This window comes from Lutra lutra, chromosome 14 (assembly GCF_902655055.1).
Source record: "Lutra lutra chromosome 14, mLutLut1.2, whole genome shotgun sequence".
Lineage (NCBI taxonomy): Eukaryota > Metazoa > Chordata > Mammalia > Carnivora > Mustelidae > Lutra > Lutra lutra.
The window spans coordinates 30,974,222-30,989,886 of record NC_062291.1 but is presented as its reverse complement, the minus strand read 5'-3'; the positions used below and the strand labels follow the sequence as shown (position 1 = coordinate 30,989,886).

Here is a 15,665-nt window from a genome sequence, read left to right as displayed (position 1 = left end):
CTCAGGGTCCTGGGATCGAGGCTTGCATAGGGCTCTCTGCTCAGGAGGGAGCCTGCTTCCCCCTCTTTCTCTGCCTGCCTCTCTACCTGCTTGTGATCTCTCACTGTGTCAAATAAAAAAAAAAAAATGCTGTTATGGGAGGGTTTGGCGCCTGGGTGACTCAGTTGGATAGGCATCTGACTTTGCTCAGGTCATGATGTCAGGGTCCTGGAATTGGGCCCTGTATCCATCCAGGCATGGTACTCAGCGGGGAGTCTGCTTGTTCCTCTGACCCCGCTCATGCTATGTCTCTCTATCAAATAAATAAATAAAATCTTTTTAAAAAATGCTATTATGGATCCTGAAATTGTCTCTTCATGAGTGGGTATAATGGTTTTGTCATTTAATCATTATCTTTCAGTACCATGTGGGAGACTATGAAGTATGTCTATGGACACCATGGAATTCGAAAAGGATTATATCGTGGTTTATCTCTTAATTACATTCGCTGTGTTCCCTCTCAAGCAGTGGCTTTCACAACATATGAACTTATGAAGCAGTTTTTTCACCTCAACTAAAGAAAATCACATTTTCTTTTTCTTAATAAAATCTCAGAGGGAGAAACAAAATGTTACTTTAATTTTGGAAGGAACATTACTTGAAGGGGGATATTTGCCTTGTCACAGGAACCACTGGTTTTTTAGTACTTGATTTTTTTTTTATTCGTCACAAATCAGAAGTGCTTACTGTGCTTTTTGATGCCAAATGTTATACCTTAGAACATTGAAAAAAATTCCTAAGCTGATGCTGGCTAATCAGTTAGGTTATTTGAAACTATTTTAAAGTGTTACTTGGAAGTAGAACTAACTTAAAATGGGATTTAAGAGGTTGCCATTAGCTTTATCATGCTTTAATTCCAAGCTTTAATTATAATCATGATTTTCAAAGACTCTACGATTGGTTATTATAATTACAATAAATAGGCTTGGTTATATTGCAGCAGAATGGTGAAAACTGAATTTTTAAGTTATGTAAAACATAGCTTGGGGGGTTGGTGCTTGGCTGGCCCATCCAGAAAAGCATGTGACTCTTAATCTCGGGATCATAAGTTTGAGCCCCACTCTGTGTGTAGAGATTACTAAAAATAAGAAAATTAAAAAAAAAACTTACAAACATGTAGTTTAGATGTCAGCATTGAAGATTATTCTTAATATCTCTTTTCTCATAATTCTGCTCCACTGCATAAAGGGACTGACACTTTTCTCTTTGTTTTTAAATAAAATAAATGTTGTATTTAAAAATTAGCCTTGTAGAAACTCAACAATAAATGAAGAATTTTCAGGTATTGCTCAAATGTTATTACTAGGTACTAGGTACTATGACTGACTTAAATTTGTTTTTAAAAGTCAATGTATTTCCCAAAGGCAGTAATAATAAATACTGAATATCTTTGCTCTCAAAACAGATTAGCATTATAAATTTGTTTTTGTTAGGTGATTTGGTATACACTAGAAAATTTATTTAAGTGGACTGTGAAATATCCATTAATATAAGATGTGTATGTCAAAGAATGTAAGGTATTTTGTCATGATGCATCAACTAGTTCTTCCATGTAAAATAATTTTAGTGCAATATAACCTTAAGTAGAAATGTAAGACATGATTTAATTACTATTCTTTATGTTAAAATGGTTTAAAATATAAGAATTCCATTTACTGTGTTTTGATTACCTTTTATCTTTTATTGTAAGCATGACAGAAATGAGAAGGGAACAATTATGGTTCTGTCCTCAGAAGTAGTGATTTGTAGAATTGATGTGATTCCTTTTGATCAATGCAAACTATTTTAATTGTTCTAACTTTATAATTTTTCTATTGAGGTAAAATTGACATATAGCAATATATTAGTTTCAGGTGCACAATGTAATGATTCAATATTTGTATTTACTGCAAAATAATCACCACAGTAAGTCTAGTTACCATCTAATTTATGTATTAGAAAACTAAGTTGAAAGTGTTATTCCTGCTTCAGTTTTAATTTTGTTTGCATAAAAGATTTTTTGTCATAACTTAGTAAAAATTAGATGAACTGGTTTCATTTTCAAAGTCTTTATTTTAAAATGAATATGTATCTTTGTATGATTTGTAAGTGTACCCACAAGTAGAAATACATGTGTTCTTAAAACTATTTTGTATATTTTCATTTCTGGGCTACATTGTAGCTAAATATTGTTATCAAATCTCAAGATAATTTAAATGTATGAAATAAGTATCTCAGTTATGTTATCAATAAAAGAGGACTGCAAATATTTTTTTAAATAAAAATTTGCATTCTATGTCTATTATAGAATACATAGGATATTAAAAATAAATTTTATTTGTATTTTGGCCATTATTTCTCCTTTTTAACTGTTCACATTATTAAAAAAACTGTTCATTGTCGTGAATAAACAATGAATGTTGGAACACTGAAAAAATAAAATTAAAGTAAAAAAAACTATTTACATCATTGAAGCACAAATGCTAAATGTAAGTAGTTAGAATGTAAGAGTATTTAAAATAGTGACTATATTTATTTGATTTATTTCAGATTGATGACCCAAAGTGTATCTTGCCAGGTTATCTTCCACTGAGGATTGACTGTTTCTGTTTTGATTTCCACTGTTACTCTTCCTGCCTTTTGTGGGAATAGCCCTGTGATCTATACAATGGGACAGACCACTGTCCCATAGGGATTGATAAGTGAGGTACCACTCCTAGCTCACAAGGGTATGGAGTTAGAAAAGTTAATAGGTATATATAATAATATCTTACCCTCTTTCCCCTCTGGGTATTCAACATCCATCTGTTCGGCACCCATTGTGTGTCAGGCATTATGGATAGCTTACCTTGGGAAGTCTGTTAGCTGTACTTTCAGTCTGATTTGGATGTCCAACAGCATCCAACGTCAGGTATTTCTCTAATAGAGTATGTCCTACACTTCATGGTAACTGCTTGTTTACCTATGTCCCCCGAGATGGTTCTCTCAAGGGTTGAGCTCTGCCTTCATCCCCTATAAGGAGGACAGGGTGAGGCACCATAATGGATGCTCAGTGATGTTTATTGAAGAAGGATGGCTCAGTCCATGTTTTTGGAGACTTTATGTTCAGTGGGGAGAAATAAGGCACATGGGAAGAACAATTTGAAAAGACAACCCTGAAATCAAGACCTGAGCTGAAATTTAAAGAGTTCAGTACTGAAAGATACAGAGAGTGTCTTTCAAAAGTAAGGATGGAAAAATTCTTAACAACATAGCAAATCAGGCACCTGGCTACCTCAGCCGGTAGAGCATGCAACTCTTGGTTCTGGGGTCATGAGTTGGGTGTAGACATTACTTTAAAAAAAATTAAATAAATAAAATAGGCAACATACTAACAAATTAAACCCAGTGATACATAAAAAGTTTATTATAGCATAATCAAGTTGAATTTATCCTAGGATTACCAAATGGTTTAACAATCTAAAGTCAATAGTGTGATTTCCGGTAATAACAGCATAAAAGAGAAAATCCTTCAATGGATGCAGGAAAAGTACTTGGAAAATTCACTATTGATTCATTATATAAACCAGTAACATTAGAACAGAAGAGACCTTCCTCAATCTGATAGGGGGCATTTTGTCAGATTACATTTTCCAACAATACATTCCATCTCACCTGCTCTTCTCATGTGTCATTAACACTCATCCCATCAAGAGGTAAGGACTATGTGGGATACCTGGGTGGCTCAGTTGTTAATCGTCTGCCTTCTGCTCAGGTCATGATCTGGGAGTCCTAGGATCAAGTTCCACATGGGGCTCCCTGCTCAGCGGGAAGTCTGCTTCTCCCTCTCCCACTCCCCCTGCTTGTGTTCCCTCTTTCGCTGTCTCTCTCTCTGTCAAATAAATAAAATCTTTTAAAAAAAGAGAGAGCAAGAGAGACTATGTTCACCTCTTAAATTTGGCTTGGTGCACCTAAGACTACAGTGGGAGTAAGGCTATGTAACTTTTGAGGTTATGTCACAGTGCTGAGATGGCTTCTTTTGGAATTCTTGCTCCTGGAATCCAGCCACCATGCTATGAGGAAGCCAAGCAGCCTCTGCAGAGAAACTTACAGCCAGCCTCAACTTATCAGCCATTTGAGTAAGCCATCTTCAAATCGGGTTCTTCAGTCCCAGCTGATGGCTTTGTGGAAAAGAAACAAGCTTTCCCCACTGAGCTCTGTCCAAATTGAAATTTCACAAGCTAAAAAAAATTATTGTTTTAAGACACTAAGTTTGGGAAGTTTATTTTATTTTTATGTAGTATTAGATAACTGTAACAGTTACCCATGAAAACCCAACAGCTAGCATCATACTTCATGGTGAAATATTGAATGCTTTCCTCCTAAGAGCAGGTAGAAGGTAAGGATACCCAGTGTCACAACTTCTATTTAACCAATGAACATAGGTAAGAAAATGAAATAAAAAGCATAAAGAGCAGAAAGGAAGAAATAAAACTCCCTCTATTTGTAGATGACATGATTATTTACGTAGAAAGTCTTAATGGACCTATAGCACAATTTCGAGAAATTATAAGTGAATTTATATCTCAGGATATAAAGTAAATGTAAAAATATACATTTTTTAAAAAGATTTTATTTTCATTTTTATTTGCAGCCCCTGCTTCCGTCAAAGATTTTATTTTTAAGTACTCTCTACATCCAATGTGGGGCTTGAACTCACAACCACAAGATCCAAGAGTTGCATGGTCCACCGAGTGAGCCAGCCAGGTGCCCCTAAAAATATATACTTTTATTCACTATCAGGAAGCAATTTGAAAGCAATGTTTTAAAAAGATTTATTTATTTGACAGAGAGAGACAATGAGAGAGGGAACATAAGTGGGGGGAGTAGGAGAGAGAGAAGCAGGCCTCCTGCAGAGCAGGGAGCCTGATGCAGGGCTTGATCCCAGGACCCTGGGATCATGACCTGAGCCGAAGGCAGACACCCAATGACTGAGCCATCCAGGTGCCCCTGAAAAACAATTTAAAAGCAATTTCATTTAGAGGTACTTGGCTGGTTCAGTCCGTAGAGCCTGCGACTCTTGATCCCATCGTGGTGAGTTCAAGTCCCACATTGAGCATAGAGCTTACTTAAAAAAAAATTCAGTGGGGCGCCTGGGTGGCTCAGTGGGTTAAGCCGCTGCCTTCGGCTCAGGTCATGATCTCAGGGTCCTGGGATCGAGTCCCACATCGGGCTCTCTGCTCAGCAGGGAGCCTGCTTCCCTCTCTCTCTCTGCCTGCCTCTCTACCTATGATCTCTGTCTGTCAAATAAATAAATAAAATCTTTAAAAAAAAAAAAAATTCAGGGGGCGCCTGTGTGGCTCAATGGGTTAAAGCCTCTGCTTTTGGCTCAGGTCATGATCCCAGGGTCCTGGGATTGAGCTCCGCATCGGGCTTTCTGCTTGGCAGGGAGCCTGCTTCCTCCTCTCTCTCTGCCTGCCTCTCTGCCTACTTGTGATCTCTGTCTGTCAAATAAATAAAATATTTTTTAAAAAATTCAGGAGTGCCTGGCTCCCTCAGTCAATTGGTGGAGCATTGAAGTCTTGTGTGGGTTGTGAATTTGAGCCCCACATTGGGTATAGACATTACTTAAAAAAAAAAAAAATCTTTAGGGGCACCTGGGTGGCGCAGTCAGTTAGGCATCTGACTGTTGGTTTTGGCTCAGGTTGTGATCTCAGGGTCATGAGATCCAGCCCGGCATTGTGCTCCATGCTTATCTCGGAGTCGGCTTAAGGATTCTCTCTCCCTCTCTCTGCCCCACAAACTCATGCTCTCTCTCTCTTTCTCTCTCTCTCTCTCACAAATAAATAAATAAATCTTTAAAAAACAAAACAAAACAAAACAAAAACCCTTTAAAGTACCTGGGTAGCTCAATCAGTACAGCATGTGACTCTCGATCTTGGGGTTTTAAGTTCAAACCCCATTTGGGGTATAGAGATTACTTTAAAAAAAATCTTCAAAAAATAATAAAATCTGTAAGTTAAAAAAAGGAACACAAGAAAAAACAATTTATTTTTTTAAGAGATTTTATTTATTTATTTGACCCAGAGATCACAAGTAGGCAGAGAGGCAGGCAAAGAGAGAGGAGGAAGCAGGCTCCCTGCTGAGCAGAGAGCCTGATGCGGGGCTAGATCCCAGGACCTCTGGACCATGACCTGAGCAGAAGGCAGAGGCGCCCCAACAATTTAATTTATAATAGCATCAAAAGTATAAAACATTTCAACTTAGTAAAAGATGTGCAAGAGCTCTACACTGACAATTACAAAATGTTGTTAAGAGACATTAAGGATCTGTATAAATGGAGAGATAACCCATGTTTATGAATCAGAAGACTATAGTGTAAAGAAATTAATTTTTCCAAGTTGATGTATAGATCAAATGCAATCTCAATCATAATTCCTGTAGGCTCTTTCTATTATTATTTTTATTTTTAAAGATTTTATGTATTTATTTGAGAGAGAGAGAGTGAGGCAGAGATAGAGCACCAGCAGGGAGGAGAGGGAGAAGCAGGCTCTCTGGTGAGTAGGGAGCCCCAGGTGGGACTCAATCCCAGGACCCTAGGATCAAGACCTGAGTGGCAGACGTTTAACTGACTGAGCCACCCAGGTCCCAGTCCCCCAGCCCTCCGAAGGCTCTTTTCTAGAAACTTGCAATCCGATTCTAAAATCTGTATAGAAACTCAAACATCTAGAATACCCAAAACAATCTTTTTTAAGATTTTTTTAAGATTTAAGAACAAAGGCATCACCACCTGACCATATGACTTACTATAAAACTGTAGTAATTATAACATTGAGGGACTGGCATAACGATCAACAAACAGCAGAACAGAGTAGAGAGCCCAGAAACAGACCTGTACTTAAAGGGTCATTTGACGTTTTAAGGGTGCCAAAGCAATCCAATGGGGAAGGAAAGCCTTTTCAACAAGTGCTGCTGGAAAAACTGGATATGCACACAGTGGGTGAGGGAGATTTAATCTCTACCTTGTACCACACACACAAATTAATTTGAGATGGATTATGGACCAAAATGAAAAATAGAGCAATCAAGCTTCAAGAAGAAAACAGGAGAATATCTTCATTACTTAGGGGTTAGAAAAGACTCCTTAGGCCACAGGTAGCAAAAAGCATGGAAGAAACATGGACAAATTAGACTTCAGAAAGACTTAAACTTCTCTATAAAGATCTTGTTAAGAAGATGAATAAGTGGAGTGCTTGGCTGGCTCAGTCAGAAAAGCATGTGACTCCTAATCTGGGGGTTGTAAGTTTGAGCCCCACATTGGGTGTAGAGATTACTTAAAAATAAAATCTTTGGGACGCCTGGGTGGCTCAGTTGGTTGGGCGGCTGCCTTCGGCTCAGGTCATGATCCCAGCGTCCTGGGATCGAGTCCCACATCGGGCTCCTTGCTTGGCGGGGAGCCTGCTTCTCCCTCTGCCTCTGCCTGCCATTCTGTCTGCCTGTGCTCGCTCGCTCTCCTCTCTCTCTGACAAATAAATAAAATCTTAAAAAAAAAATAAAATCTTTAAAAAAATTGATGAATAAGAATGCCACAGACTGGGAGAAAATCCTTGCAAACTTATCCAACATAAGTCTTGTATCTAGAATATAAAGAATCTCTGTAACTTAATAATAAAAGGACAATGCAATTTTATTTTAACTTTTTGATTTTTTAAAAAAGATTTTATTTATTTATGTATTTGACGGAGAGAGAGAGAGAGACCGTGAAAGAGGGAACACAAGCAGGGGGAGTTGGAAAGGGAGAAGCAGGCTTCCAGCTGAGCAGGGAACCTGGTGTGGGGCTGGATCCCAGCACCCTGGTATCATGACCTGGGCTGAAGGCAGAGGCTTAATGACTCAACCACCCAGGCACCCCTATTTTAACTTTTAAAAAAGATTTTATTTTCAAGTAATCTCTCTACCCAACATGAGACTTGAACTCACAACCATGAGATCAAGAGTCCCATGCTCTACTGAGTGAGCTAGCTAGGCACCCCAAGAACAATGCAATAAAAAAAAATAGTTAAAGGATTTGAACAGACATATTATATTGAAAGGTATAGAAATGACTAAATGTGCCAGATAGAAAATAGTGTGTATCATATGATTCCATTTATGTGGAGTTCTAGAGTAGACAGATCTAATCTCTAGTGGAAAACAAAGAACAAAAACAGACTAGTGGTTACCTCTCTAGCAGGGATGGATGTAGGAATTGCTTGAAAAAGGGCATGAGAGAACTTTCTAGAGTGATGATAACACATTCTTTGTTTAGTAGGGGTTTGAATTAAACTCATTTGTCAAAATTCATCAACTGGTACACCTAAGATCTGTGCATTTTTAAAATGTAAACTTTAAATCTTTACATATAAAACACTAAATTTAAAATTTTTTTTTTAAATATTGGGAAAAGGGACTGAATTGCAGAGAGACAAGTGTGGAAACACATTTAAGAGTGTGCTGAAGTTTTTTAGGATAGAGATAATGATTGGGTAGTGACCTTGGAGACAGAAAGGCATGAAGAGATTTAAGAAAGTTTTAAAGGCTGAATCTATGGGTCTGCCTAGGGATTGAATGTGGGTGGTAACAGAAGGCAATCAGGAGAACTTCTGGATTTCTGGCCTTATATTCTGGGTAGATAGTGCTATTACTGGGAAGAATAATAGGTCTGTCGAGAAAATTAAAAATTCGATTTTGGCCACGTTATAATGAAAGACTTCCCCTCCACCCCTAAATATTTCAAAGTGTAGCTATCAAGTATATAGTTGGATTTTTTAATTCAGAGGAAAAGCCCAGTCGATACATATGAATTTGAGAATTGGCAGGATAGAGATGGTATTTAAAGCCATGAGCATAGATGAAATAACCTAGGGAGCTGGTCGATAGAGAAATTTGTCCAGAACTGACCTCTGAGAATTTTCAGTGTTTAGAGATTGGGCAGAAAATGAAGAGATAGTAAAGGAGACTGAGGAGGGCCTGTGAGGCTGGAGGAAAACCAGCTGAATGTGGCATCACAGATAGAAAATCTGTATCTATTTCAGGCGAGCTTTTTCCATTTTTTTCAAGAAGTTTCTCATAATTTTTGTATGAATTCACATAAATGTAAAAGACAACTTTTTGTTTATTTATTCATTTAAAAGATTTTATTTATTTATTTGACAGGGATCACAAGTAGGCAGAGAGGTAGGCAGAGAAGGAGGAGGAAGCAGGCTCTCTGCTGAGCAGAGAGCCCGATACGGGGCTTGATCCCAGGACTCTGGGATCATGACCTGAGCCGAAGGCAGAGGCTTTAACCCACTGAGCCATGCAGGCGCCCCTGTTTACTTATTTTTTAAAAGATTTTTTTTTTTTTTTTTTTTTATTGTCAGAGAGAGAGACAGACAGAGTTCAAGCAGGGGGAGCAGCAGACAGAGGGAGAAGCAAGCTACCAGATGAGCAAGGAGTCCAATTTGTTTCTGAATTCCAGGACCCTGGGATCATGACCTGAGCTGAAGGTAGAGGCTTAAGGGCTGAGCCACCCAGGCATCCTTAAACAACTTTTTTTTAAAGTCTTTTTCTTTTTTTTTAAGATTTACTTGTTTTAGAGAGAGTGTGAGCACCTGCGCAAGCTGGGGAGGGGGAGAAGGAGAAAGGCAGACTCTTCTTCCCTGAGCGCTGGGTCCCAGGACCCTGAGATCATGATGTGAGCCAAAATCAAGAGTTGGTCACTCAACTGCCTGAGTCACCCAGGCGCCTGCTCCAAAAGATAACTTTTGATAAAGATTATTTTAAAATTGGATGATGGGGGATACATGGGTGGCTCAGTTGGTTAAGCATCTGCCTTGAGCTTGGGTCATAATCCCAGGGTCCTGGGATCAAGTCCCATATCAAGCTCCTTGCTCAGCGGGGAACCTGCTTCTCCCACTGTCTGCTGCTCCCCCTGCTTGTGCGCTCTCTCTCTCTCTCTCTCTGTCAATTAATAAAAATCTTTAAAAATAATAATAAATAAATAAAATTGGATGATGGGGGCACCTGTCTGGCTCAGTCAGACAAGCATGTGAATCTTGACATTGGAGTTATGAGTTTGAGACTCATGCTGAGTTTAGAGATTACTCTAAAAATAAAATCTTCTGGGGAAGGTGTTGGGAGGCATGGGGTGGCTGGATAGTGGACATTGGAGGGTATGAGAAAAAAATAATTACAAAAATAAAGTCTTCTAAAAATTATTATTACTTTTAGAAGATTTTATTTATTTACTCGAGAGAGAGCAAGAGCCAGAGAGAGAGCATGAGCGGGGTGAAGGGCAGAGGGAGAAGCAGAATCCCTGGTGAGCAGGGAGCCCGTTTTAGGGCCTGATTCCGGGACTCCAGGATCATGACTTGAGCTGAAAGCAGACTCTTAATCGACTGAGCCACCGAAGTGCCCCAAAATCTTAAAAAACTGTGATAAAATAAAATTGGATGATAGCTTTATGAGGTGATTATTTTATTATTTTTTACACATTTCATTCAGAAATATTCCCTAGTATATTATTTTTTTGAAGATTTTTTTTTGCGGGGGAAGCCTGGGTGGCTCAGTCGGTTAAGCCTCTGCAGGGAGAAGCAGGGAGCCAGCTTTTCCCTCTGTCTTCTGTTCCCCCTACTTACACTCTCTCTGACAAATAAATAAATAAAACCCTTTAAAATTTTTTTAAAAAAGGATTTTATTTATTTGAGAGAGAGTGAGAGAGAACAAGTAGGCAGAGAGGCAGGCAGAGGGAGAGGAGAAGCAGCTCTGCTGAGCAAGGAGCCCTGATCCAGGGCTCCATCCCAGGACCCCAGGACCATGAACCCAGCCTAAAGCAGAGGCTTAACGGACTGAGCCACCCAAATGCCCCTTAAAAACTTCAAAATTAAACTAATATCTAAACCCAATGATGTCATAGTTGAAGAAGCAATGCCCTTGAGAAGGAGTACAAGTAGGGTGGTTCACTGGTATGGGCTTTGTCTACTGTTGAAAAAAGTGGAAATAGGTTATAAGGCAAGTACAGATATTAGTACTTTTATAGATTTAGTTGTGGCTTGATGAGGAAGTTCTTATCTGACAGCTTCTAATTTCTCAATGAGTTTTACACACACACACACACACACACACACACACACACACACACACACACACACACACACACACACGAGGAGGGGCTCCTGGGTGGTCTTGAGGTTCAGCCCCACCTGGGGCTCCCATATCTCTTACTCTCCCTCTGCTCTTCCCCCTGCTCATGCTCCGGGTGCGCTCTTTCTCTTTCTAAAATAAATCAATTTTAAAACAAAACAGGGGCGCCTGGGTGGCTCAGTGGGTTAAGCCTCTGCCTTCAGCTCAGGTCATGATCTCAGGGTCCATGAATGGAGCCCCGCATTGGGCTCTTTGCTAGGCAGGGAGAATTCTACCCCCCCCCCTCCCCCCGCTCCGCCTGCCTCTCTGCCTACTTGTGATCTCTGTCAAACAAACAAACAAACAAATAAATAAATAAATAAATAAATAAAATCTTTAAAAAACAAAACAAAAACAACAAAGGCAGGGGCACCTGGGTGGCCCAGTTGGTTAAGCCTCTGGCTGCCTTCCACTCAGGTCAAGATCCCAGGCTCCTGAGATCCAGCTTGCCTGGGGCTCCCTACTCAGCCGGGAGTCGGCTTCTCCCTGCCCTCTTCCCCCACTCCCCACCGCCAACCCCCCGCTCTCTCTCAAAAAAAAAAAAAAAAAAAAGAGGGGAGGTTGTTTCCCCCCAAATTGGAAAATTCTGCAAGCTAACAAGGGAGGGCTGGGTTTGGGCAATTGATTTTAAGAGTGTGAGTTGAGCAAGGATTGGCGTGTCTAAGAGAAAGAGCAGGAGCACTTAGTCTGGGCCAGATTAGGAGACTCCTTGCCTACGAAAGCCGAAAGCAAGGGAGTAAAGACTTTGTTCAGACTACCGCCACCGGGTGGGGGGCATCCGCGTGGAAACGCCAGGCCGGGAGGGGGGCTCTTTCGCGCAGGTCCCTTGGGGCCGCAGCGGGAAGGCGCATGCGCACGGCGCCTCCCAAACTCGCGCTTCTTTTTGTCTTCGGAGCTGCTGGGTTTTTCTGATTTTACCTGGCGACAGTTTGCATTTTCCGCGCTTGTCATGGCGCAGCTGGAAGAACTGGAGCTGCTGAAGAAGAGTCTCGGGGAAGAGGCTGAGCCGCCGGCTGAGCGGTGAGCGGAGCGGAGGGAGGGTCTAGGAGCCTGGCGGGAGATTTGAAAGGAAGGAGCGGGAGAGGCCGCAGCCGCGCTTCCGAGGAGCGGGGCTCGGGGTTAGGGGACCCCACTCGGGGCTCCCGACGAGTTTGCAAAGCTGGGGTCCGCTTCGTAATGTTCTCTTTGGGGCCACGCTCGGGCCAGAGCCCAGAGACGGCTCCCTTAACGGTTCATTTCTTTCTCTAGATATCACTTACCCGAATTCGGGGAGTGCCAGGCACCTTAAACGCCCTCATAAAGGGAAGTTGCAACTGTAGATGCTTTCCTCTATGTTTAAGTCGGGGAAACTTGCTCTAGGAGAGCTCTCTACCCTCAACTTGGACTAGTCAGGACAACTCACCCATAATCATGGTGTGGAATTATTTTCAATTAATAATGATACTAATTATTGTTGACGGATCTTTGCATTTTGGGTTTTGATCTGCATTATCCTTTGCGAAATCCTTAAGGCGTCCCAGCTGACCCCGGGAAATTCATGGCTTGAGGCCTCCTGAAGTAGGTGAATGAGGCGATTACAGAGTAAGAGAGCCGAGGGTTGGGTGTTATAATTATAGAGGCAATGACGTTGGACTCAGTTGTACTGTCACTGACAAAGACTGCAGTCAAACTGGAAAGACTATCGAGGGACTTAGTGTTTTCTATAACGATTAGAGAATTCTGCAGTTTTCAGGCGGCTTAAGGATTAATGGATAAAAGTGTTGTGAAGTTGACCTGCCCATTATAAATAAGAAATGTGTGAGTTACTTCGCGAAAGAATGAGCTAACATGACAGGTATTAAGCTTGCTTTTCTCTGCGAGGTAGGGGCTAGTTGTTTCTCACTGAAATTTTATAGAAGGATTTTCTTCATGAAATAGTAGTTTGGAGTAGTGATTTCTAAGTAGGCCCAGATGTTAATGTAATACTGTGGCTCACAGTAGGACATCAGCAAACCACCCACACTATGCTTTTCCCTGACATTTATCCCTTTCATTTACAAAAAGGATAGTGTCCAAGTCATTTCCTTTTGCTTGTACTTTGGTAAGGTTTGCACCAGTGGTAGGAATTTGTTATTTAATATTTTTCAATTTATCCTTGATTTTCGTGATTATGGATGTCCCAGAGAGCTCCTCCTAAGAACTAAGAGTGTGTTTGGAAAAAATCCATATCATAGAGGCACCTGGGTGGCTCAGTGGCTTAAGCGTCTGCCTTCAGCTCTGGTCATGATCTCAGGGTCCTGGGATCGAGCCCCGCGCAGTCACGGCCGGCTCTCTGCTCAGCGGGGAGCCTGCTTCCTCCTCTCTCTCTGTCTGCCTCTCTGCCTACTTGTGATTTCTGTCTTTCAAATAAATAAATAAAATATTTTAAAAAATCCATATCATAAGCATGTTTTAAGTGGCATTACGTCTGGGAAGGTTTTTTAAAAATTTTTTTTAATTTTTTTATTTATTTAACAATAAATAAATAAATAAGTTTATTTATTTATTTTGAGAGAGAGATCACAAGTAGGCAGAGGCAGGCAGAGGTGGGGTGGGAAGCAGGCTCCCTGCTGAGCAGAGAGCCCTATACAGGGCTCCATCCCAGGACCCTGAGATCATGACCTGAGCTGAAAGCAGAGGCTCAACACTCTGAGCCACCCAGGCGCCCCATGTCTGGGAAGTTTTTTAATAGGAATTCTGCTATGCCCTTAGTCTCTTAATTTTTACCTATTTAGCTAATGATCATTGTGATAAGCTTTCTACAAGAAGCAAACCTAGAAAATTGAGAAGGTTGGTTTGTAGATAAAGGAAATTGGATGACTTATTTCATATTATAGTAGTTTTGTTTGTATATGTTTCAGATTTCAGAAGAAGGTGGAAGCTTCCATTTCTAAAATGGTTCTGAATGGAGGAATGGATAACCGGTACCTGGTGTTAGCAGTCAATATTGTACAGAATGAAGAAGGAACCCATGAAAAACACCTAATCATTACTGCTTCCCAGTCACTAGAAAATAAAGAACTGTGTATCCTTAGGAATGACTGGTAATTTTCGTGTTACTTTGAGCACTGATCTGGCTTAAGGGGACCATCTTAAAACTCATCACATTGACTTGTGTGAATGTTGCTATAATTTAATTGTTAATAAAGGGAATAGATATGAACCTGAATAATTTCTTGTAGAAATTGTGCTTGGTACCCCAGCATGTCAAGCTCCTTATTCTGAAACTTGGTTTTTATTGTCATTTGAAAGTTTATTACAAAAGTCCTTATTAAGCGACTACTTCTAAAATTTCCCAGTATTTTTTGTCTTAAGATTGCAGCTTTTCACTAAGAGCAAAATTAATTACAGTATTAGAACATTCTTTTTTTTTTTTTTAAAGATTTTATTTATTTATTTGACAGAGAGAGATCACAAGTAGGCAGAGAGGCAGGCAGAGAGAGAGGAAGGGAAGCAGGCTCCCTGCTGAGCAGAGAACCCGATGTGGGACTCGATCCCAGGACCCTGAGATCATGACCTGAGCTGAAGGCAGTGGCTTAACCCACTGAGTCACCCAGGCGCCCCAGTATTAGAACATTCTTAAACCCTAGATTTCTCTACTCAAGCAAAGTATGGTTTGTGAGGGGTGAAGAGGAAATGCAGAGAAAGTGGAGGTCTAATTTTGTCTATTTAGGCTTTTTGTCCAGATAAAAATGATAAATATTTTATGCTTAACACATTGGGTTTGGCTTCATGCCTTAAGACTTACAGAAACTAGGTACGCTAGAAGTTTTAGGAATGAGAGAATTATTGAAACAATCTAATCCATAATTGGAGCAATGTATTAACACTATTAAAGATTTGGTAGCTTTTGCGTTAGATGATGCTAACATTAAGCAGTTTTCCTTTTTGGTATTTCAGGAAGACCCCTGAGTATTCTCAGGTATATTTCAAAGGTAGAAAGGAGCAGAGTGACTAGGAGTTGATTCAAAAGACTACATCCTAGTGTTAGATTTTTTTTGAAAGACCCAAAAGTTTACAGATACCGTTCCTTTAGATAAAGTATTCGTTTACTTTTTGAGGCTTCTTTAATATGTTTAAATGTAGGAATCTAAACTATGTATACTATGCTTTATTTGTAGGTGCTCTGTACCACTGGAGCCAGGGGACATCATTCATTTGGAGGGAGACTGCCTATCTGATACTTGGATAATAGATGAAGATTTGGGATATTTGATTCTATATCCAGACATGTTGATTTCTGGTACAAGCATAGCCAGTAGTATTCGGTGTATGAGAAGAGCTGTCCTGAGTGAAACTTTTAGGGTGAATAATATTAACAGCTGGTGTTTCTACGGGTATTAGAGTTACAGAGCACTTTCACACTTTCAAAAAAAATTCTTTTTTAAATTTATTTACTTGACAGAGAGAAAGAGAGCACACAAGCAGGGGGAGTAGCACGCAGACGG

The 15,665-nt window shown here is 40.1% G+C and overlaps 2 protein-coding genes across 3 annotated transcripts in view; both read left to right on the top strand.

Moving 5' to 3' along the window:
* SLC25A16 (solute carrier family 25 member 16) overlaps positions 1-1,127 on the top strand; it is a 49,085-nt gene extending 47,958 nt beyond the window's left edge. For both annotated transcript variants that reach the window (XM_047702995.1, XM_047702996.1), the window contains one exon: positions 401-1,127. In XM_047702995.1, coding sequence (XP_047558951.1) covers positions 401-557 — 157 coding nt within the window. In that variant the 3' untranslated portion in view covers positions 558-1,127. The remainder of the gene's footprint in view (positions 1-400) is intronic.
* A 10,940-nt stretch (positions 1,128-12,067) lies between these two features.
* Positions 12,068-15,665, top strand: part of DNA2 (DNA replication helicase/nuclease 2) — a 55,467-nt gene continuing 51,869 nt past the window's right edge. Inside the window, exons 1-3 of the mRNA XM_047703202.1 lie at positions 12,068-12,219; positions 14,079-14,261; positions 15,339-15,522. Of these exons, the coding sequence (XP_047559158.1) occupies positions 12,149-12,219; positions 14,079-14,261; positions 15,339-15,522 (438 nt within the window). The 5' untranslated portion in view covers positions 12,068-12,148. The remainder of the gene's footprint in view (positions 12,220-14,078; positions 14,262-15,338; positions 15,523-15,665) is intronic.